Source organism: Platalea leucorodia (assembly GCF_965183815.1).
Source record: "Platalea leucorodia genome assembly, chromosome: 1".
NCBI lineage: Eukaryota > Metazoa > Chordata > Aves > Pelecaniformes > Threskiornithidae > Platalea > Platalea leucorodia.
In genome coordinates this window covers 68517932-68543894 of record NC_138823.1, presented here as the reverse complement: position 1 = coordinate 68543894, position 25963 = coordinate 68517932, and the positions used below count along the sequence as shown (strand labels likewise).

Here is a 25963-nt window from a genome sequence, read left to right as displayed (position 1 = left end):
AGCCTTCACAAGATGTTTAGACCATCTCTTAAGGAATGAGGTGACAGAAGAGTGAGTGGTCACCCTTGCTGTGGAGTCAGTGACTTAAGAGGCAGGTGGCACCTGAGGCAGAATATAAGCTATTAAATGGGATGCCAAGCACCAGTACCTTAGTGGCAGCACTCTGTGAACTCTTCCCTGTACAGCAAGCAGGATCAGATAAAGAAGTTGCTAGGTGAAGTCTCAAAGTGTGTCAAGACGTGTCAAGGTGACAGGCTTAATTTACTGGGAAATATTTCACTGAAGAGTTTAAGTTCTTCTCTGCTGTGTCCATTCCTTCTACACCAAAATGAAATCTGATTGCTAGTACTTAAAAGATGGTAGAGAAATCACATGCAGAAGAGCCAGCAGTTTGGGATAAATTAACTTTGGTTTTGATACAGAAGTTTGATGTAGTCGTTGGAGGGGGTTGCTTTTGGTTTTATTTTTCAAATATGGAACACAGGAATGGCTACAGTGGTTCAGACCACAATTTGGTGCAAGACTCGGCATTGTCCTGGAAAAGGTGATCTGTAGGACAGGGAAAGCATTTAATCCTGCTTCCTCACAACACTGTCCTAGCCACCGATGATTTGTGATTCAGGAGGTTCCTGAGAAAATCACTGTCTCTCTACTAGGAAGTTTGGGACTGGTTTTTGATCTATGAACTAGTCCATTTTTTTTTTTTTTCTTGTATTTGTGAAATTTTAACATTCATAACATCCCCTGGCACCTACTTCACACGGTGTGAAGAAGTTTAGAACAAATGAAAGGAAGTGCTTTTTCTTTCACTGGATAATTACATTGTCACCAGATGTTATGGTTGTCAAAGTAGTGGTTCTAAGAGCAGGTGTACAAACTATGGAAGGAAAAATCCAGCTACAGTGATTAAATGCAAAAATAGAATTGCTGGCTCTGAAAGTACCTAAGCTGCAGATGCCTGAAAACAGAGGATACCTCAGGAGACACATGCCATGCCCATAAACCCAGGCACTGGATGTTAACCTGATTGACCTTTGTTGTAGCTCAGAACAATTGTCCACATGTTCTTCACTGAATTGTCTGTATTGATAACTTTAAAGAAGTGAATGAAAATCAGACAAAAATCACTTTGGTATTCCTCATCTTTTAGCTCCTTTCATGCTGATAGTCTAATGTGGAGTTAGTTCCTGAGCAAGATTTTGCAAAGATAAGAATAAGACTTTGTACCTCTGTTCTCTCTGTTCAAGGAAGTCTTGTTATATATATATGAGCACTTGCTTCTTTTTCCGATGATATTTAGTGCAGAGTGCTGCTGAAAGCTCTCATGTCACTTGAAAAGGTTTGATATTTCATTATGCAGATGACAACTATCAGTTATTCCTCCTTATCACAAAGGATTTCTAACCTCAGTAGTCAGTAGCTAAATAGATACCGAAATTGTTTCTCAGGTTTACTTTTACTCAGACAAGTAGAGTTGTGCCAGAATGTAGCTAACTGAGAAACACCTGGGCATAGCTATCCAACAGCTAGAAATCTAAATATAATCATGCATCTGACGAGTGCATCAGGTCCATTGCTATGCGAATCTAATGAGATCAGTTAAATTACAAGTATCTGCTCTTCTGCTAGTCCTGTAATTACTCAAACCTGTTGATGTTGTAGGACTGAGCAAAGCTTTATGTATTAGACCCATATGGATTTCCATTCCGTGCACTAAGGATTTGCACTGTGTCACACTTGCGGCTTGAGGGTTTGACTACACATCCCAATGTCTCTCTCACTGTCTGCTAAACAGCCTTCCTGGCAGCCAGCAACCCTCACGAGTCAGTTCTGCCACTTCTCCTGGCTTCAGTGATGTGTATCCCTCATGTGGGACTCCTTTCTCTCAGTTGCAGAGGGCCTTTGGAGAAGGTCTTGCTTGTGTATTTGGCTGCTGCGGTGTTCTCTCTGGAAAAGTTTCTTGTCCTTATGCATCCCTTATGCTTCAGGCAGTAGTTTCTCTATCTTCAGTCAGGTTCCTTTCTTGGTGAAGAATGATAGTATTTATTTGCCAGCCTCTCCTTTGAAGAGGGTTCAGGAAGGTTAACACTTCAATCCCCAAATTCATTCAACCCCTCTCCTATGCAGCAGTTCATCTGGCTATTTTTCTTAATTAAAATAAGTGGTTCTGTTTCCTTGGAAATGGAAACTATGCCTTTGTTAGGTGCCACCTGTGATATTAATCAGTTGTTGTTGCAGTGAGAGGTAGGACTCTTCACAGACCTTTGCTTGGTGATTTACTGATATTTCTCCTTGTGAATTGTCCGTATAATCTGTATGAAGTCAGTGTGTTAAGAGATACATTTAACGTAATTATTTCATTAATATGTATGTTTGCTATTTATATGTGGCTTATTGCTGTCTTTTGGCAGAGACTAAACACAGTAATTAATGTGTTTGGGGTGAGTAGTTCTTAGCCCCTTCCTCTGAAGAAAGTTGTAGCATGTACCAAATCACATGTATTTGAAATGACAGTTATGGTAAAACTACATTTCTCCAATGAAAGGTATTGCAACCATCCTCAGTGTTTCAATGTGCAGTCAAGATCAGCAGCACAGCATGGCTGCCTGTTTTCATGTCTGAGTTGAAAGTAAGCTGCCTGCAGTTCGGCTCAGTGTAATAGAGATGTTGATGACAATTTAGGTGAAAGAGCAAAACTATCTAGCAAAGGCAGTGCTGGCTCCTTGGGGTGATATTTTTCATCATTTAAGTTTGTGACTTTTTGTGAGGGATTCTTTCCCCTTCACTGATGTTAGTCATGCTCCAATTAATGAGCCAGTCAGCTTCTTGTCATCCACGTGCGGCCAGGACTTTCTAGCCTCTGCTTTTTAAAGTGGATTTTGGTTCTTCGGCAGTCTTTTTGTTATACTGTAATTAGATTGCTGCATAGCATTGCTCCTGGACTTAGTCGTAGTTACTTGGCGACAGCAATTCAAGAACTCATTTGTTTATTATATGGTGGTAATTTCAGTGGTGTCTGTGCTCGTTGTCTTTCAACAAAGTTGTACACTTTTGGGGTTATGTATGTAGCTTTTGCCAATAGAAGATCATGAGCAGCAATGGTGGCCTTCTGGGATCTCTGAAAAAGTCAATTTGTTACAAGGGCTTCAGGAACTTGCTAAGGATATATTCCTCAGACTAGCGGCAGGAAGAAACCTTTTGTAACTGCTTGTCTGTCTGGCTTGGTAGGGCTATTATTTTTATCTGAATGTTTATTTTTTTAATGCTTGTGACAGACTGTTCTGTTGCTTGCAGGGAAGAATGTTATACTCAGTGTATGTTGTGAAATGTGACGTTAAACAAATGTGAAAGTCTGCTTTCTCCCATCTTTCTCATTTTTCCTTTCATTTCTGTCCAGTTATGGCCAGCCACAGCATTAAGTTCTTTTTCTTTATCTCTGAGACACACTTTGGACTATTTTGGCAGTTTTGCTCACGGAGCAGACTTGAGTCCTGTAATAATTTGGGGTGCCCTAAAAGAGAGAGAGATGAGACTAGTTAGGAAGAAAGTATGAAGATGAAAACATGGTAGGCTTTTAACTGAATCATATTGAAGAGAAGCCGACAAGTTATTGTACGTACTTTGGATTGATCAATAATATATCTCGGCAGTGTGAACCTTTCTCTTTGGGAGAGATGAATAAAGCTTTCAGCATACCTTCCCAAGAGATTGCTGTGTGATTGAAAAAGTGTTGTTTACATGCAAGTATCTTTTTATAAACATGAAAAGAACAAATAAATAAGAAAGAAAAAGCTTTATCAGAATAGCAATTCTGGACCTCCTAGCAAATTGACCTACTGGGAACCTTAAATGCATAAGGTTACTTTAATGCAGTGAGAAACAATTCGTAGGCAAAAAATAGTTAAAAGATATATCAGTATTTTTTGATATAAGGGTGGATTTTAGTATGAATTTTACTTTAGATAACAGGCCGTAGGTCTTTATCATTTAGAATACAGAATTTTATTTCTCCATAACTTTTTATGGACGTAGCACTTCATGGGCTACATCTTCTGACTGTTATTTTACTATCAACAACCTCCTTATTTCATATATGACTTGTATTCTTCTTAAACTGTTATTCAGTGATACATTGAAAACATGCGATCTAGTGCAAAAAAATTAATTATATTATCTGGTTTTAAGTTGGTATGAAAACCAGTTCAAAAATCTCTGTTGCTGCCACTTGAAATGGTGAAGTGGATGAGGGCAAAGACTTGGCTAAATGTCAGTTAAGTTCAGACACTGAAAGCTCTAGTGTCCGTGGCTGCTTAGAAAAGCAAAGAAGTAGCTGAGCCTTCTAATTGTGCTTGGAATAAACTGTTCTTTAACTAGGGGGTGGAGGAGTAAGACTGGAAGGGTGCTGCTCGTTCCAGTGATCACGATCTTAATTCCTCCACAATATGAGCCTGCCACAAATCCATCAAACTGACAAGGGAGTGTCTGCCATACTGTTTTTTTTTTGTTCTGTTTTGTTTTGTTTTGTTTTTTTCTGTAATAAGAAGGAAAATGTTTTGCTATATTATGCAATTTAAAAAAGTCTATGCAGTAAAAAATCTGTATCCGTTTGAATAAGTGGGAGCAATCATTCTATTCTTGAAGATAGAAATCAAATAGAATAATTTTTTCTTTTAGCATATTAATTCAGTATGAAGATTAATATAAGCTTGCAAACTTCTTAGTCAAAATCTTTATTATCTCAACAGAATGCAACACAATTACTACTTGGATGCTGATAGTAAATGAACTGTTTTATTGGATTGTCATAATGAAATATTGGAGGCTGGTGTATGATAGTTCTTCTAAAGACTATATTTGAGGAAGACTTTGTAGAGGAGGCATAAGATGACAGAAAACTTTGTTTCAAAAAGATAGATAAAGAAGTGGCTGCTAGTGGAGCAGTGGCAGCTACCATTATAGCCTGTTGGCACTCCTGACTTCCAATACAGTTTGGAATCAAATTCTTAACTTCAGGTATATGTTTTATTAATACTCTGCTGCAAGCTCAGGAATTAAGCCATGAATGCATAAGTTATTATGAATGATTGATACTACTCCATTCAAGAACTGATATTCATATCTTTTGCAATACCGACTAGCGTTGCCCTTTGTTTCTTAGTTTTCGGTCCTTGTCTTGGTTTATGGTAAAATTCTTTACACCTGAAATAATAATCAAACTAGTTATCAGAGAAGCCCAGAATAAGTCAGGTTGGAAGGGATCTCAGAAGGTCATTTAGTCCAATCTTCTGCTCGAAGCAGAGCTATGAGAGCAGCCCAATTAATTCTTAACGCTTTAAAAGAATATTATTTTGATTTTTTTTTTTTTTTTTGAAAACTTTCTGGTGTTCTTCTAAATAATAGGCTCTCTACTATATATTTTTGCACAGAATACTGAGGTTGGCCCTTAAGGAGAGGTTACTTAGGAGACTTCATTAGAGACAGAACTTTCTTTACAGAGATCATGAGCAGCGTCAAACTTTCCTCCAGCTATGGAAGTCCTGCTGATATCTGGTGTTACATTCTAAATTTTGCTTGGGGAAATGGTAGCTCTGAATGTAGAAAAGGTTTCAGTCAACTGTTTTTTATTAGGGCTTTTTTATTCTTTGTCAAATGGTGGTATCAAAATTCAGATGTTGCAGCTTTGGCTTGGAAGGAAGACATAAGGCGTTTTGAACAATGTAAGGAGAGGGTTTCCTGTTCTTTTACTACAGCACATTAGGGGTCCAGAACAGAGCGCTCCAATTTTTCATGTTTGGATCTTAAGACATTACATATTGTACAATTTTTACATCAATGTAACCCCCGATTTTTTTCCTGCCCAGTAGTTTATTTCTCGGCTAATTATGTTATTTGTGACATTGAATATTGCCTCTTTTTTTTAATTTTTTTCCAGTGTGACAATGCGAAAGGACTCAAAGCCTTCTATGATGCAATAAAATATGGACCTAATCATCTGATGGTTTTTGGTGGCGTATGTGCAACGGTTACTTCTATCATTGCTGAATCTCTAAAGGGATGGAATTTGGTTCAGGTAAGGCGTGGAATGGAATATATTCAAATAATGACTGTCTTGTATCTCTATCTTTTTTTTTAAATTTAGAAACTTAGTATTTGATGCTTTTCAAGCTTAACATTTTGTGTAATTAGTATATCTCAGTTTTGAAGGTCAGTGAAATTATGTGTAAAGAAGAACAGCTACTTCTATATACTGCTAGATTTTAAGGCTTGCCATTGTGCTCAAAATGCTTGTGAGTATGGGGCAGCAGTCGTGTGTCTCAGTAGATTAATTACATAAAATTAATTTAATGTATCTCAAAGCAACCCAAATGAAATGAAGTTCAGTCATGGTAGGCGAGCAAATCTAGGACTTATCCAAAGTTAGAGGAAACAACTTGTCAGTAAATTATGGTACGCTGGGGTCTTTACTCTGTCTCTACTCAGTCATAATGCAATAATTCCTATTGACTTTAAAACTGTTGGAAGTGCATAAATTGTAAGTAGTAACTGGGTACGTATCTCAGTATTTGACTCATGAAGCATGCTTATTCCCAGCTGTTCTTCTTTCTGACTTTCTCTCAAAGGTCAAGTTTGTGGTAAGGTTCCCTCTGCTGAGAAATCAGAATTTATTAATACTAATCTTTAAAATGCAAATGATAACAGCATCATTTTCTTCATTTCTTCAATCATCTGTCCAGTGATGATCTTTGGATTGATGGCCGTTCATGCAAGGTAGCCAGCCAGTTTTGCTTTTCAGCTGTGGAAATGCCCTGGCTTCCTACTTAATTTTCATATTGCCCAAAGATAAATCTGTATCATTTTTATTAAAATAAACAAAACATTCTATAGCAAAATAATAAAATAATAATATATAGCTGTTACCTGAGGTTTCAGTTACAAAGAGACTCCTCTTTTCCACCTGGAATACTCACTGAGATTAGTGCAGAATGAACAAATGAGGCATAATTAAGTTTGTGAAGAAGATGATGATCAGAGTACAAATGGGAAAATCTTAGGAGGATAATTAAAGTAGCTTGTTAACTGTGTTTGCAATGCTTGTCATATCAGGTCTTTTTTTCTTATGCTTCAGGATTTTTTCTGATGTGAAAAACATCAGTTCTACTATGGAAACAAAATAATATTGTATCTCTGGGGATAACAGAGAAAGCAACAGAAAGCTTGAAACTGTCGTTTAACACTCTCTCTTAAAACTTGCCTGGTCCATGGCCTATAATGAAATATGTGGCTGGGGCTCTGATTTTTTGGAAGTTGTCACATGGAACTTCCAGATGATGTAGGATGTTTTAAGGAGCTGGATTTCATTGTGCTAAATCCTTTTCATTTGCACTCAAGTTCTGCCTGCTAAGGTCTGAAAATAATTTTGTTAATGCAGTTGCTCAGTCAATAAGGAAGGGCAATGGAAAAGCTTCTATATCCTTTTAAATGCCTGAATTTGTCAATATATGTGCTAACTTATATAGTGATATGAAGCATTGCTACCAGACAGCATCTATTTCTTTGTATTTAACAATTACAGCTGTGACTAAGTCTTAAACATTATTAATGATATCAGTACATCAAGGGATTCTCTTCTGCTTGGGCTTAGTATCCTGCAGGTACTAGGTAAACTCTCACATGGCATAACTCTTCTTCGTGTCAGGTTTTTATGTATTGATTGGCTGAATGATGAAAGAACACATGACAGCATGGCTGGGAAGTGTGGTGAGGCTGTAGTGGATGGTATAGGAGGAACAGAAACAATCTAAATACAGTTTGTGAAAGTGTTATGTCATACGGTGACAGCAATATGTGTGTCTGCAAATCAACAGACATAGCATGTATAAGATAGTGGGGAAATGGACTACAAATCCTTCCACTCCTCTGTATCCACTGTCATGAACATCTTTGATTAAAAGCATAACTTAAATAGAAGGAATAGATAGAAATCTGTAGTTCTCAGAAGTGGAGCAATAATATTCAGCCTGATAAAATAACAAGACTGCCCTCCCTCAAAACTTGAAACTTCACCTCAGGGAATCACTGCAAACTCAGGTAAATAGTTATATGAATTTGTGACCATGATGAAGTCATTTTATGTTGCAATCAAGAAAAGGGAAAATAGCATCTAGACAAAAACTAACCTGACATTGTATTATTAAATAGAGGATATGCATTTGGATGTCTGACTCCATCGTTTTTTCCCTGTGCAGGCACTCATGAAAACAGAGCTTTTAACCCTAGCAGGAATATTTGATTTGATTTACGCAGGTGTCATGTGGTTGAGCAAAGTGATGACTGTCTTCTATGCAAGAGAAATGCAGGATGATACTGATAGTACTGGGAGGAATAGGAAAGAAAAGATAGATAACAGAATATAACAACTGAAAAATTACTTCCCTTAGCAAATATGGTATGAGGTTTACTGCTTGCAAAACTTTTCAGAAAAGTCTTTTAGCCCTGAATTCCAAGCTTTTGTGTGATTGCTTTTCCTCTTTTTGGGGGAATTGTTCTTTTCTGCCTTTTCCTCATTCCCTCCAGTAAAAAGTCTCCAAAAACATGTAACAAAGTAAAAGGCAAAGAGTACAAATGTGCTGGAAATTATCACATTGCATTTGCTACTCAGACAATGTTATAGTAGCGATAAGAGGGGAAAAAAAAAAAAGGAAATAAACTTTTGCAAGACAGCTTCAGTCTCTACTCTCCTTACTGTATGCTGTTGATAATGACATTGTCTTTTTGACTTCTACTTCACTGGTTAACTCAGTTCACTGATGGCCTGCAACAATGTGAAACAGGGAAGACTATCGGAGTTTTCTCGAGTCTCAGTCTAAAGGTGACTTGCCTTATTTCTATACTATATGTAAGCAGAGGGTACTTTTCCTCCCCCGTCTTGACAAATTTTGATTTACTTATGATCAACAATGGAACGGGAGATTCTGTTCTCAATTGGCTACCTTCAATTGCTGGCTGATTTAATTATCTCTTACTGTAACAAAATTAATGATTTTTTTAATGGAGCATTTTGTATCTGTGGAAAGAGCAAGTTGTTTTAGCCTGCAAACACTTATGTCATCCTTAAGGGCTTTCACTGAGCTATGCTAGGTGACAACCTGCAAACTGTTTTCTGAGCACACATTGTCAGTAGGACAGATGCAGATACCCATTCTTTAGCAAATCCAACAAATGAAAAGCTTCCCTGTGAGTAATCTCTGTGTGCCAGTAGTCCTTGTTTTGTTGACTGACAGTCTGAGCATGGGTTGAATACTGCACATGTGGCTTTGATCTCCAGTCTGTGGTGTGGAATCCATTTGAACCTTTGGTATTTTGGTTAAAAAGTGTCAATAATATTCTGTGCATCTGGCAATGGGTCATAAAGGCATGAAGGTATAATACTGGGCAGTGGCTGTGCTGTAGGGGGAATATTTCAATGTCAAATTCTTCCAGATTAATCTTATCCCCATTCCCTTTCAAAGTGTATTCAAGGCAATTAAACACAGTGAAGAAGAATCATTAACAGTATCTACAACATATTGCAAAAGACCAGTTATATATTTTTATTTCGTACACGGAAGCATTCCTGCTAGTATTCAGGTAGTGCAAAACACAGGAGATGGTTTGCAATTCAGTCTTTGTCTTCTATTTCAGGATATCCATCAACTATTTACCTCTCCATGTGAATTTCTTACAGTGGCAAAAGCATCTAATTTCTATGAGTTGCTGTTTATCCTATTTTCCATTATCATCTCTCATTTTTCTTCATTGCCATATTAACGTAAACGTTTAACCAGGATGAGGATTTTGACCAAACTGGTAATCTCTCTTAATTTGTATAGAATCATAGAATTGTTTAGGTTGGAAAAGACCTTTAAGATCACCAAGTCCAACCATTAGACTTGTTGTGAAACTCTTTCTCCATTTTAGATATTTGTCTTTTTCTTTCCTTGTGTTGTTTTCATTCTCTTACAGCCTGCTTCCTTTACAATTTCCTTTAACTCTGGAAGTAAGCCTCTGCCAGAAACAAAGTATAAATGTTACTGCTTCCTTGGAACAGCCTCTGTGTCTACATATTTAATGTAATCTAGTCATAACTGATGGCTTCTAAGCAGGTAACTGCTACAAGTGATCCAGTGATTAGATCATTCAAAACAGAGAAACCTTGTTTTGGATTCAGCATCTCATGTAGGAAAGTTTTCTAAGAAAACTCTAGGTACTCTAATCGTGATGTATTACTAGTTTTGTGGGCTGGAATTCCAGCAAATATAAGTCTCCCATATTAATATAGGGCAAGTTCACATGTTAGAAAGGTGAAACTCCTTTAGTTCTCTAGCTTAATATAGTTGAGTGTGAAAGACCTTGCTTACCCTGAGATTTGTTTTGTTATCCCAGAGATCCAAAGGTATTTAAGATCCCATCTCTTTCTTTGTTAAAGAAAATAAATGATGTTTCTAGTCCTTGGTTTCCTTCTGAAACAACGCTGATGTGATTGCATTGTCCTTTCCTCCTAACAATTTCTGACCACTGGCCAATGGCAACCAAATTTCAACAAAGGATTTCCCAAAGATTATTAGCTTCTATACATTTCTGTGAGAATGAGCTGCTGAGGAGAGGTATCCACATGAACGAAGCAGAGGCTGCAGCGTGAGCACAGAGATAGCTTGGAGCCAGCTGTGACATGTGGTGCTCCTTGTACAGCTGCTGTTTATGGGAAGGGGATTGATTGCATTGAGAAGAAAGTTAAAAAAGCAGCGGAAAGAAAGTTGAGAAAATGCAGAGGAAGGGTGAAGCTCAGAAAGATATGAAGTAGGAGCTGAGGTGTGTGTTCGTGTATGTGTAGAAGCTTAGGACACATGTATCTGCAGGAAACCAAGCTTCTTTAGCTGACCCTGTTGCTCATCAAGATTTTTTTAATGCAGAATTTCACAACTATATACAGGTTATAACCAGTGTTTTTTAACACTTAAGTAATGCAAGTCATCACAGAGGTTTCTATACTGGCCACTGAATCAAATTTCTTCTTGTTAATACCTGAATTTTCTAAATTCTCGTGCTTATTACCCAGAGCTCTGGCATGGGCAGATAAACATTTGATAAAAAATGCTGGTCTTATTTTTTTACATTCCTTGTCACATTTGTTCCAGCACAGTGAGTTTGTGCTACTTTTGCCTTCACTGCACAATTTCCATGTATTATTAGTCTGAGCAATAAAAAGGGCATTTAAACTAGTCTTTGGCTAAGAAGATTAGCTACTTCTATCTATGAGATGCAGGCGGTCCCACTTGAACAGGCCTTTCTCCCATTGGAATATGACCCAATGCACCACGAAACTAGAGTCTTCAGCTTCTTGGCCCACAATTCACTGTCATAATTTTTTTTTTTTCTTTCTTATTTTACCTCCTGGGATTGGAAGGATTTTGTAAACTTTCTGTACTTGTGTTGTACTTTTAACAGGCAAAGTGTGTGAAGGGAAACACCTCTTGAGGTCTTATTATATAAGGTGCAAACCTGATGACATTCTGGTCTTGCTTTTGGGAGTTAGCTGAGCACATAAGGAAGTCTTGCTCACTTCACCGTAGGAATGCCTGGGAGCTCCTGAACAGGAAGAAAACACAGCAGGACTGGCCTTCAGGCAGAATTTCATGTGAAGTTTCTCCTCATTTGAGAGAAGCTCTGGGGAATTTGGAGGGAGACAGACCTTTTAGTTCTGCAAAACCTCCCCTTGATACAAGCTGCCAGCGGGAGCTCTGCTGTTATTGATGTGGCCCTCCTGAAGCTCTGTGGTTGCTGCTGGGGAAGAAAATGCATGGGGAGTTGAAACAGATCAGCAATACCGTTCCTCCTAATTAGACTGTGTCTCTCTGTGAATGCATGGATGCGTACATGCACAATGTAGAGCAGACTTAGACTTGGAAAGTTAGTTGTATATTCACCCTTAAACTTAGAGAAATGAATGTTGCAGTGCACCAGAGGAGACTAGTCTAGGCTAGATGAATTTAGTGGCAAAAGTTCTTTCATAGTGATAAAAACACTGCCCCTGATTCCCAGTGCATTATTTCAGTTGTACCCCAGGGGAGACATTAGCATAACATTGCTGTTAATAGCACAAATTTGGTCCACAAAGTTTAAATTGAAAATTTCAGAAAATTTCCAGGCTGAGGTACGGTAAGAAATGCACATCCTATATTCCAAATGCACTGCAAGATTTAGCAGGACCTTCCTTTCTCTTCCTTCCATCTTCTGCTTAAATGTATAAAATTGATTCATAGTGAGATGAGTTGGCTTTCCATCAGTTTGAAATTGGCTTCTATCCAGTATTCACTTTATTGAAATACGATTAGCTGTTCTTTTTCATCTCATTTGTCTCATATTTCTACTGTTGGAGAAAACAGCAAACTACAGTATACACTCTAGTTTTTGCCTTTGATGTAATATCAGTAAATTCAGTTCATTACATAAAGTGTGAATAAAGGTGTTTTAATATGGCTCTGGAGTTAGGTCAAAGCTGTTGAAGTCTGAACTTGTACATTTATTTTAACTATGATCTGCATGTTCTGACAGAAAAAATATCTTTTTTTATTATTCTTGTTTTTCTTAGCTGTTTTTCCATGATCACTCATTCACTTCTGTTTAGTTTGGAACAATAATATCGAATGAACGAGTGATGGTCGAGGGAACAGACCCAGACTGGAAAGGCAAGGGTGTCATATTGCTGTGCAGTATACTTTGGGTTTGGGAAAACACACTTAATTCTGAACAAATCAGATATTCCCTCTCCTCCATATACTCCTCTCTTGAATCTGAACAGTCTCTTGAAGAAAAACAAAATACATAAAAAACCCCCAAACCTATAGCGTAACATACAAGCATTCATACTTTTCCAAACACAGAGCCTTCTGTTTTAAAGCTAGCTCAATTTATTAGGGAGGTCAGGTGTTTACAATATCCAGCCTAATTTATTATCAGAATAAATAATGGATGTGTGTTTGAGGTTTTTTGTTTTTTTGTTTTTTTTTTTTTCTTGCCTCTGTAATTTTTATCGAAGTATTCTGTTTCACTGCTTGTATTCTTTTATTTTTTTCCCCCCTTTTGGTAGTTTCTGTAAAAGAAGGCTGAAGTTTTTTCTTGTGTGGCTTTCACAGCCCCTCAGCTAGGATTGACCTGCCAGGTAGAATCTTACTCAGTTACCAAAACGTTTCAGTATTGCACCTTGCAGCTGTGGCTGCAGCTTCCTTCACTGCTACAAAAGGTATCCCTTCACGTCCCCTCAGGCTGGTTTATTACTATTTGCTGCTGCATTTTCTGGAGGTGGTTTTGAGACGTAGATGGGTAGCTCTGGTTGCCATCTCTTCCTTCTCTTTTCCTCCCTGTCCCAATATGATAGGCAGACTTAAGGTTTGCTTAAGTCATTTGGGAAATCACTTGTGGTTTGGCATGAGTTGAACGAGAAGGACTGTGATATACACTGATTTCTTTTTCAGATTTGAGATTTTTTTCATGGCACGTTTTCCAGTACCCTGTCTGATGTCTGTTTTCTGTATGGTCCAACCCACTGGACAGTAGTGCTGCTAAATTTCCTTCTAGCCCATAGCTGGTCAGCGTGTCTCCTCTTGACTTTCTCTGGGTAATGTCATACGATTTGTGGGGATATAATTGTATGACACTAACACCCCATTAATGATAATCTTTGATTCTATCCACGTTCTGCCAGCCCAAAGAATCATCCTTTGATTCTTTAATCCCATTGCTTTCATTGCTCTGTGACTGACAAACCTGGCTTGAAGTCTCCCATTGTTCGGTGGGAGCATTATTATAGTTTCTCGGTAATTGTAGCACTGAATTTCAGGCTCCCCTTTGCATTTTTCCCTGTGCCTGACTTTATACAAATCTTGTTTTTATGTTTCTTGTTTGAAAGCTGGCTCAGGGAAATCAAATGCTAATTGGTTGCCCATCTGTATATGATTTTTCTGCTTTAAAGATTATATTGATTGAAAACTATCTCACTTCACTGAAAATATAAATTTGTGACTTTTTTGTTGGTTCTTGGCAATCGTTATTAATTTACTCCAAAATGTTCAGATTATAGTATTGTATTTCTGTGAATATTAAAACATTTAAAATGTTCTAGAAAGTTTGTTTCAACCTTCTTTTACCACCAGTTCCCCAAATCCTTCTGATTATTGTCACCATACCTATAATTTCTGTAAAGCTGGAGTTGATTATTTCAGTATGCTGTTTGCCAGAGTGACTGCTTTAATATGTTTCTGAAAGGTAGTGTTGAGTTTATTCTACAAGACCAGCTTGCTGGCCTGTTTCTCAACAGCTGCCTTGGAAAGCCCTAGGATTGCTTTCTCTCCAGTCTCTTTGACCAGCCTGGATTGAGTGGCCTTATATGAAGTTAAAAGCACCCTCTGCCATAGCTGTTGCTGTCCTTGGAACATACAAATGTGGCCACAGTAAGAAGGTAAATACGACTAAGTCAAGGCAAAATTGGTATGACAGAATTTATCTTATCTTTATCTACAATCTTAAATCCGCCTCTTCATTTCATTCTCTCTTACTTTGATGTTTTTCTTCACGTTACTGTCCTATTATAGGACAAGGAAAGCTTTCTCGTGGTAAATTAACCTGCTTTCCCCTGTATGCTGTTGTGGCAGCAGTTACTTAATTACTTATTTTGAGGGATGACATAATTCATACCAATTCAGCAACAGCAGCTCCTGGGCATAGATCGCAGAACAAACTCATAAACCAAGCAGTTGCAAAGAGAAAGCACCTTTACATAATTTTGAAATTGAAATAAAATATTTATTGGCCTTTGAAACCAGAAAAAAGCTTGATTATTCTCCATTGAAGAAGTAATCCATTGTTGATATGTTTATAGAAAAGTAAGCACTGAAGTACAAATCCTCATATAATAGAAGCTTTTCTAAGGGCCTGATTCTCAAGTGCACTGTAGTGTTCTTGGTATACGACTCATCTAGTATTACAACCAGTACAGCACCTGTCTTAATTCTTGGTGTTCTCAGTGCTCCATACCTCTAGAGCAGTTCCTGGGGACTCGTAGATCTTGCTGCATGCTTTCTCAAGGCATCAGTTAAGTTGCAACACAACTGGAGAAAAATAAGACCTATAAAACAAGGGATAGTTATGTTTTAATTGAATTTAGTGATTTGGAAACACATTTATTTCCTTTAGCCTTAGTTATCGCAGACAGCAAAAACAGAATCTCAGTGTCAGGGAAAACAGATATGATCACTATAGCTTAAGAGCCTCCAGGCTCTGTTGGAAAAGCACTAATAAATGCATACAAAATTGCTGCTAAAACAGCCCATAGTTGGAGTAAGAAGGTTTGGTCCTAGGATTACACTGCGAACAAGAACATATTGCACAGCTCTTAAGCATAGACTTGTAATAAGACATTTCCTTTTCCTTCTCTTCATATTCAAGACTTATAGCTATAGAAAGCTTATAGTTCCACAATTGCACCTTTCCAGTCTTTCAGAATCACTTCTTGGCTTTCTGTGTTGTAATTCCGAACTGTAGTTGCAAATCCAGATTTACTTTGATTTCTTGTCTTGCCTTGGCTTCATTCATTTTTAGGAGATGAGTAGCTTGAAATTTCTGAACTCTGTATTAAGCTATGACACATTCTGCTCCTAATTCGCAGAGTAAAGGAAAGCATTTCCCCAATGAAGTGTAGTTCTCATCTTCCCTTATTTTGCAGAAGTCCATTAGACTTCATTATCTGACAGACAGCCTATCACAAGCTGATTACTAAGCTACAGCAGGATTGACAGTATAACAACTATGAGCTTTGTTTGTGTTATGCTATAACACTAAGCTAGGAAACTTCTGTGATTATTTATAATTAAGCTACTGTGAGGGCACAATATCTATCAGCATGTGGATTCATTATGTGTGTTTGCTTCCTGAAAGTAAAAAGATTAGTGGCACAGCTTCTGAAAGATTTGTTCAAATCCTTCAGTTTCATATGAGGGGACAAGAATACACGTGATTGGGGAGTGAAAGATCTCCAGTTCACTAGTCTAAAGTATTGCATGAAATGCTTGGGAGATACAACTTTGTATTCATTATTAAACGTTGCCATTTTGACATAAAGAAAGATTTAATTTGTTCTTTAAAACAGAGAAAGTTCTTTGTCATAACCCTTTTGAAAATAAGAGCTTGTAAAAGAATGATGACAGTCTCAATTTGAAATAGTTTACAGTTATGAATCAAAAGCTGGATGCTGGGTTTTGCATTTGTAAACAAACTCCCAAACTGGATCCACTATTCGGTTTAAGAATATCTGTAGTTGCAAGGAAAAGATCAGTTCTGGGGAAGTGGGATAGACTTGCAGCATTGATAATAATGTGTTTTTTTACTATAAAGACATACTCATGCTAAAGAGATTATTTTCCTAATGTCTCTTGTTTAATTTAAACAGTCAATCCAAAGATTTTTTTAGGTAAGCAGATTTTTATTGATTGTCTTTTGAAGGCTCTGAATGCTACTGAGAAAAGCAGAATGACTGAGCAAGCAATAGAGAAGATCACTATTATGTTTAGCTCTTATTAACAAAATGAAAACCACATAATAAAGAAAGGTATGAAGACTAAGGTGCTGATTCTCTCAGGTGTGTACCAACATATATATGTATACACACACACATATATATCTATTTAGAATTATCTAAAACTGTCTTCGGTCCTTTTTATGGCTCAGTCTATTGCTGTTGGGGCACTGTTATGTTTCAGATAAATGTAGCTACATTTTCTTACATTGCATCAGGATTAATTCTCATTCAGAGATGTGACTGACATGCGTAGGTGGGTGCTACATAAGCAGCCTGCTTTGAATTTTTTTTTCCTGTGACTTTTTGCTCTCCGGTTGTTTTTGCCCTTCACCTATTTTGCATTATTCTGCTTGCTTATGAGAAGTTAAAAAAAAAAAATCTGATTTGCAGATCTGAAAGAGAAGAAAAGGTCAGAATCGATAGCCTACTGTTATATAAAGATCCTGTATGTTATTTGTGGATATGGATACAGGAGGTCGGAATTACAGATTACAGACTGTAATCAGACCAGTCTGGAGAAAATTTGGCTATAGAGACAGAAGTTTAAGAAACAATTTTTATGTAGCAAATTTCATGCAGTCTTTTCAGATCCTTGTGTCTTAGCTATTAAAATTTGGTAATGTTACAGTTGCCGAATCCGATAATGCTTAACAACATTAACTTTAATGTTGATAATGAGTTCTTTGCGTAGTCAGTATGTAAACTCTCGTGACCAATGTGATTTTGTCCTTGCTTTTGAGAGTCTTCCTGATGATGTGATAAACTCCTATCTTTATGCTCGTTTTTGGCTCCGGAAGAAGAGAGAAAATACAGAAAATTGTTTGTTTCTTTTTTTTCCTTTTTTAGAGCAAAGGGCAGAAAGTTGCAACTATGGGGCCATGAGTTTCACTGCCTGACACATCCACCTTTATTGATCAAGACCTCAAGCTACTGTTTTTGCAACTATAATTATCATAGAGTCACCTTATGCGTAGACTGTACTCAAGGTTGCATGAGGCATATCTTCAGTTATAATACAAATCTTCCCTCATAACAAACGTGCTTGCGCTGGCTTGACTTGTCTCCTATTCACTGTCTAATGGCTAGACCACAATAAGAGATTTAGGATTCCGCTACTTACATTGCCTTAAAAAAAGGTTGGTTGTTTTTTTTTTTTTTTCTTTCCAATTTAAATCATTAAAAGAGAAGACAACAAAGCTGAGTAATAATCTTTGTACAAATAATTCTGTGGTTTGCTCTTTCTGTTAGCCTCATTCTTAACTTTTCAATTTCCCATTGTCACAAGCAGCTCTAGGAGGCAACACGTTGCCAATTAGTCATGGCTTGCAGACTGCTCATTTGAACAGTAGGCATTTATTTTTATGTCCAGAAGTCCACATTTATTACTGCAGATGAACCAACAGGGTGTAATTTCATAGTTAGTTCAATGGTCTAACTGGTTATGTGAACCAGGAAAATGAAACTTCAAATGTTGTTACCCATTATTCCACTGTTTTACAGACAGATTATTGTAGTATCATAATCGCCTTGGAAAGACAGCTTGTGTCTCCAGCCACAAATGAATTCACACAGAATATGACATTCTTAGTTGTAAAGGGGAGAGGGCACTGTGCAGTAAATCTAATGATTCATGTTTACTGAGAATAAGTGGATTGAGAGTGCTGCTTTGGAAGTCTTAGTTGCCTGTCCAGAGACTATATAAATCCTACATGCATGTGTTCCCCAAAAGCTGAATTTATAAGATATATGGTCCCAGAAAGCAAACCTCACCCTCAAGTGTAACGTTATTGCCTCAGTTCCCTAGATGAATAACAAAATGTGGATCACATGAATTCTACAGAGCTTCAGATTTGTCCATGTATGAAATGAGTTTTGGTAACCCCTCTATATGAGGACACCTTGAGGCCCAGTCCCAGCATTCATCTCATAAACTTGTCATGAGATTTTGCACTTGATCCTGCACTGCTTCAGAGTGTAAATATCTCTTATTCTGCATGTCTTTTCGGTAGTCAACCACAAGGGCCTCCATGGCATGCTTGGTTCTGTCTGGAGGGCTCCGATCCCAGCTGATACTGCTTGTGAGTTTGCCAGTATTTTAGACTGCAATTTCTGCAGTCATTATTAAAAAAAAGAAATCAGGAGAGAGATCAAAACAAATGGCACTTTCCTGAATTGTCATCACATGATATTGTGTCCAATATCATGATTTCTGGTTTTGTACCTTCTTTGCTTTTCGCCTTTGAGGGAGGCAATTCTGTCTTGCCACAAAACCTCAAAGGTGCAGTGAACTGTCTCAAATGGTCCTAGCTAGTGCTTACCCTAGCGAAATTAATGTTTATGGATTGGAAGTGGTACCGTTTCAGCTTCTTGTCTGGTGATTATTAGTATAAATATGTTCTGTGTGAGTACCTGTGTCACTGAAGAGAGGGATGGGTTTCCACTTCTCTTTGGGTGCTCTAACCAATATTTTTATGGAATAATAAGCATACTCACCTTTCAAGTTTACCTGAAAACAGAAGAGTGTGAAAAAATGAAGTGTACACATTTTCAGGGCATGCTTTTGTCCCCAAGAGCATGGAGTTACAGAGTCTGCTGCCTAAGCCCTCCGAGGGTGGGATTTCAGATGCGCTCCTCTGCTTGGAATGGCTCACCGCTCTAGCTCTAACCACCTCCCTGCCCAGCATGCCTGATGCATTTGAGTCCCATCCTGAGGCACTTACCTCTCCCTGTGTGCTGTAAGGCGAGCTTAAGAGCCTAACTTTGTATTCCATTACTCTGAAAAATCATTGATGTTCTCAGAGTATGTGTGTTTGCCAGGTATTTCTGAAACCATGTCTGTCTCTCATCATACTGCAACTGCTTGCTATGTTTAATCACCATATATAAAATTTCAGTTCTAATTTTAACATCACAATTGGCTGCTGTGGAAGTGGCTGTAATGAACAAAATGAAAAGTTATTAGCCAAATCCTTTTTCCTGCTCTGCAATCTAATAGTCATCTGGAGAAATATTTTCAAAGTTGTTATAACAACTTTATGAGCCCAGTACAGAGGAAGTTGTATGCTTTACTGAGGTTTTAAGCCAGTATTATACATTGAAGACCAACACACTGAGTGAAAAAAAATGCCCTTTGTGGAGACTCTGCCTGATTTTAGGAATGCCTAAATGTACAAGGCAGCTCCCTTTTTGTCTCAGATGTGTTCTGGTTTTGGCTGGGATAGAGTTAATTTTCTTCATAGTAGCTGGTATGGGGCTATGTTTTGGATTTGTGCTGGAAAAAGTGTTGATAATACAGGGATGCTTTAGTTATTGCTGAGCAGTGCTTACACAGAGTCAAGGCCTTTGCTGTTTCTCACATCACCTCACCAGCGAGCAGGCTGGGGGTGCACAAGAAGTTGGGAGGGGACATGGCTGACACAGCTGACCCCAACTGACCAAAGGGATATCCCAGACCATACGACATCATGCTCAGCAATAACAAGGTGGGGGAAGAAGAAGGAAAGGCAGGACATTCGGAGTGATGGTGTTTGTGTTCCCAAGTAACCGTTACATATGATAGAGCCCTGCTTTCCTGGAGACGGCTGAACGCCTGCCTGCTGATGGGAAGTAGTGAATGAATTCCTTGTTTTGCTTTGCTTGTGTGTGTGGATTTTGCTTTACCTATTAAACTGTCTTTATCCTGACCCATGAGTTTTCTTCCTTTTACTTTTCTGATTCTCTCCCTAATCCTCCTGGTGGGGAGTGAGCGAGCAGCTTATGTGGTGCTTAGTTGCCAGCTGGGGTTAAACCATAACAATTGGCTCCAGGTGCTGGATATGTATGAATTTGCTTTTGTGTGTTGTATCTAGACCTGCTCTAGTTGATGAAGGTTGCTGTCACTCAGCAGCAGAAATAGGTCTTAACAAAATACACTGTTTTTCTTTAAGAAGTTTCCAGCAGATAAGGAGACGCTGGTGCTTACGGCTGTTAAAATAATACAGGCAGAACACTTGCCCAGAAATTTGAAGGTTTACAGTTCTCCTCTGAGACAGTCAAAATCACATCTGAGTGCCATAACCAGTAGGTTACGGAGCCACTGTCCCTCACATGCTCTGTTTTTCTGGTCACACAAACCTTTTAAATACTTTGCTGTGCAGTGGGGCACCACTGACATGAGGCAGGAGTAGACTGCACAGGGTAGTTGGCACCCTGAGCTTAGGATGATGGTAAAGACAGCTCCAGTGCCTCGACCTGAGGATGGCACCCCATCTACACTTCCTTTCTCCAGGAAAAGACTTACACCGTTGTACTGTCTCCAAAATATGTGTGCTCCTATGCTCTGGCAGTCAGTGTGTCTAGGTAAAAATAATGAACCGTAGCTGGCTGCTTGGGCAGAACAGGTATCAGTGCTCTCCTTCAGCCTGTGATTTTGTGGATGGATGCAGGGATCTGCTACCTTGACTGATGTGCCTGGTCTTTGCGGAGAGAGGGATTTGGCACTCACCATTACCCTTGGCATTCTCCTCAGCTAGATATGTCCTGTTTATTATATGGCTTCTTTTTGGCTGTGTTTTTGCACCACCATCATTTCCAGTTCATGTTATAAGGAAGCTAAATGTGCACAGAGTCCAGGGTCCTCTTCTGGGACCCAGCTCCCACAAGTTGTGTTCTGCAGTATTTAACTTGTAGGTACTGGGATACTTAATTACACCTATAACTGAGTTCGTATTCACTAAGCTGCCTGAAGTTACCTTGTACAATATAAACAAATAGAACCAGAAAATAGCTGGTTTATTGATTATATCTTAGGGCTCATTTTCAAAGATTCTAAGTATGTAGAAAGGAACAATCCCTCTCTTGTTCTTCTGAAGATATAACTTAAAGAGTATATGACTGATCTTGCCAGCTTTAATTTTTATTAAATGTAGGATATGACAGTTGGTATGTCTGAACTTGCATCCATGTAGAATATTGTAAATTCTTTGGAGTCAATTTAGGATAGGGCACTCAAATTATTTGTCTTACAGGAATAAGTGACTGGAAAATTTTTTTATAAAGTAAGGGCAACCTTCACTTTATCTATAATCCAGTGGATAAATTTCAAAAAGTACTCAAAGGGGAAGAATATTATATAATTTAGGTATTGATTACACTCAATTTTCAGAACTTCAGAGCAAGCGCTCTCCAGAATCACTATAGTGATTCTTTATTACCTCAACACATATCACAACTTTCCTTATTTTATCAAAAGTTATGGCTAAAGGAGTCATGATATCATATACAAAAGTACTCTACATGTACCAAAAATTGTAATCTTCTAACGCTTTTGGTTCTGTACGCAATCTAGATATACAAGATCTAATATTTCAAAACCTAGATGTTAATAAAAAATAATTTAATGTTTTCTAAACTTTCTTCAAGCAAATTCAGAGACTAAGTATCTCCATATTTCAAAGATACTTATCTCTGTGTGCTGATTCCTAGATTCTATGCTCTACTTTAATTGTGTATAAATAAATATTTATGAACCTCCAGAATCTTTTCCATGACAGTATCTCTACTTTTGTTTTGATCATAAAAAGTATAAAATTCTGCACTGTAAAAGTATGACAGAACATGCAGATCAGAGCTAAAAATATAAAAGTTTTTACTAAAATAGCTATATTTTGATGAAATTGAGTGAAATTAAATACTGATATCTGGCAGTATTTCTAATTCTCTGTTTTTATTAGTCTATATAGCTTTCTCTTGCATGAAGATGTAAATTCTTAATAATTTTCCGCATAAAACATTTTGAAAAGGTTCTTCCTTCAGGGAGAAATACCTTAGTACTGTGGCTGGAGGTTACAAACGTTATACACTGATGTCTTATGTCTATTTGACCCTAAGATTAGTTTTTCTTTAGAAATATACTTGAAATATCTGGAGCCATAAAAATGGGAGCTATATTTGCAGTGCACAAATGAGATCCTGTTTTAAACATATTCTCTGGTTTTAGCATAAATGTATTTCCTAGTCTGGATATTTTAACGTTGGAACAAAGGAACTTCTGAGTAGATAGGCAAGAAAATTTTCTTTAACATGGGAGTGGTCGAACATTGGGACAGGTTTCCCAGGCTTGGTGTGGAGTCTCCATCCTTGGAGATATTTGGTACCCTGGGCCTGACCGCACTGGGCAGACTGTAACTAACAGGTTGAGGGAGGTGATCCTTCCCCTCTTCCCAGTCCTGGTAAGAGCGCATCTGGAGTGGTGTGTTGGTGTGTCCAGATATGGGTTCCCTGGTACAAGACAGACGTGGCCATGTTGGTATGAGTGCAGTGGAGGCCCCGAAAGATGATCCTCCTTTGAGCAGGAGGTTGGACTATTTGGTCTCCAGAGCAACCTGTTTTTCTGTGATCCTGTGATTCTGAAATTGCTGAGCCATAGCAGTTCCTGTTACGTTTAGAACACTAAAGATGGTTTATCTTTCACACGTTATAATTCTGAAAGCATTAGCATTATTAGCAATTGCCAGAGCATCAAGACTTTTAATTCTGGGTTCATGTATTTTTAGATGATAGCAGAGTCTTTGCAAGGTGATCTGTTTGCTTGTTTTTCACATGTAAATAATGTTTATTTTATCATTGTGTTATGATTTATATTATTTTCTTTTTTCTTCTGTAGAGACGGTAAAGATTTTTGTAGTGATTGTATTGGGGAGAGGGAAATAATCTCTAAACTAGGGATAATGAATTTTATTTTCTTTAGATCATGCATCACTTTTTCTTTGAGCTCCCATCAGATCAACGAAAACTTGAATCTAGTGCTGTTTTCTAGATAACTCTTGAAGTAGTTCCAGCAGAGAACTCCTGCAACAGCAATGGCTTTCAAGAAAGCAAAGTATCTGTTGTGAAGTCCCTTTTAGTACTTTTCTTGAATTGTGGAAATGATAGTACTTTACCAGTAGTTAAGTACAACTCCTATCAAGTATTCAAACTAGTGATTTACACTACAATGAAGTGTGAAATTAAAATAGGCACTTATAATTGCTTATTTTATGATCTGCTTTTGGGGCATATGGAAAGTATTTGTTTGCCTCAGTTGCGTATGATCATTTCTTGATACAAATGTGGCCTTCCGTGGCTGGATGTGGAGTGTATAACTTCTTGCTGAGTATACTGACAAGAGGACTGAAAAGTTGTCAAAGTAAATGGATTTCAGAAAACTCCCTGTGGCAGGTAGACATTAATATTAAAAGGTGTATAAAGTGTGATGTGGGCTTATGTAGGCTTAAAATTATTCTCAAGCAAGGAAAAATTGCTTTCCAGAAACTGCATGCAGTACTGAAAACATACTGCTTCCCAGCTAATAATAAGCACTTTTCCAAAAACTGCAATAATAGTGTTTATGTTCAGATGAACAGAACTTACAACATCTCTTGCCATAATGATGTTTGGTGGTTACTAAAGTGTTAAAGTTATTGTTCTAGAAGCAAAGTTCTTGGGCCTTTTTGTTAGTTACCAAAGGACCCTAACAATCAAAAAAATATGACAGGCAGTAACATTTAAAAGATCTTTCAAAAAATCTTGTCAAGCCCAAAAGCCAAAGAAAAGAGCAGGCAGAAATGTACAGAAATAGTGTAATGAAACAGCGGCTGCCTTCTATCCTGACCAGAGATTGAACAAATTGTATGGCTTCCTCTTCACTAAAACAAGGATGGAAACTCTGGGGGAGATAGGTTGACTAAGATGGTGAGAAAGTCACTGCACTGAACGTAAAAAAGAATATAGGGAAGAGAGAAAGTGTACCTGTTTAATGCAAAATGACAATATTTTCTACAGTTGGTCAAAATATCAGTGGTCAAGACATTCTTTACTTGGTTGTACTTGAGTTTCTATAATTGCTCATCTATAAACACAAATTCAACCTTATGTATTACTGAATCCTGCTGGAAAGATTGACATGATTGGAGCATTAAATTCAACAGTCACAGCCCCTTTAAGACAGATTAAGTGGGCAAAACTCAAGAGGGAGAACTCAAAAATAGCATTTCTTGTTGCTGTGTCAGTGACCTCTTGAAAGAAAATGAATATTTAAGGGATTACTGTCAGATTAGAGAAATATGAAGCAAGTAATCAGTATAAAGTTATTTCCTGATGTTTGCATAAGACCATCAGATCACGCTAGAAAATAAGATGATGAACTCTGGATATAGTTATGATATATACAGGGGAAAATGAAGATGTACGATAGAGGACTTCAGTCTGGATGAAATATGTTAGAAACGTCAGCTTCTTGAACAACAACAATAAAAAAAGATGACTATTGAATACAGAGGTTTATGTTTAAATTAACACAGTTTATAATTGTGAATTGTTTAATAATATTACTCTATTCTAGACATCCGCAGGCTGCCCTGATTATAAAAAACAGAATCCTAACTGGCTTACTGACATTGAATGAAAACAAAATTAAAAAGGAGAAAGTCATAACAACTGACGGAAATCAGAAGGTAGGAACATTTGGAACGTAACAAGGTCCTGAGCAATCTGATGAGATTAACACTGCCCTGGGCAGAGACTTGTTCTAGGTGACCTCTGGAGGTCCCTCCCCACCTAAATTATTCTGATTCTAGGATGGTAAGAGAAAGAAGAATAGTAATAAGACATGTTTAAGTATATCAGGAACCAAAGGAAATCTAACAATGATACTAGTTCATTGTTAGGAGAAAATAGTATTGTCAGTAACAATGTGTAAACAGTAAAAGTGTTGATTTAATATTCTTGTACTTTCTTTGTCTGTTTTGGGGAAACACATGACAAAACAAATACTTTAAGCTTTTCTGCAGTAACCTATGAGGATGATGGTCAGATATTTTAAAATAAGTTGTTCTAAATAATTTTGTATTTAAGTTTTCTGACAAGTTGGTCAAAGAACCTTGTGACTATTTGTCATGAATTTTAATGTCTTGGACCACTGAAGAACTTCAAAGGAACTGGAAGGAAGCTAACACTGCACTAGTAAGTTAAAAGACTAGAAAGGATAGTTTGAGTTGATACAGGCTGAAGTGAGTCCTACAAAATGGAACACATGATACAGGTTTTGACTAATAATGAGCATACAGAGGGAAGAGAAAAATGACCCATATGGATTTATGAAAAATTACCTCCTGCCAAACTTGTCTTGCTTTGATGGAATTATAATTCTGCCAAGAGAAAAAAAAAAAAAAAAATATATGTATATATATACACCTTGAGTTAGTTTCTAAGTAATCTCTCATAAGGCATTTGCCTTGCAAAGGTTAGGGAATTATAAATAATCAAAACAAGTCACTAGCACAGAGTGATCCTGATTTAGTGAAAGAACAGCATGTCTTAATACATTTCATACTCCTC

At 37.6% G+C, this 25963-nt stretch overlaps 1 protein-coding gene across 1 annotated transcript in view; it reads left to right on the top strand.

Annotated features, from left to right (window-relative positions):
* GABBR2 (gamma-aminobutyric acid type B receptor subunit 2) overlaps positions 1–25963 on the top strand; it is a gene marked incomplete at both ends in the record, with an annotated part of 482647 nt that overhangs the window by 100606 nt on the left and 356078 nt on the right. The window contains one exon of the mRNA XM_082312677.1: positions 5933–6070. Within this exon, the coding sequence (XP_082168803.1) occupies positions 5933–6070 (138 nt within the window). The remainder of the gene's footprint in view (positions 1–5932; positions 6071–25963) is intronic.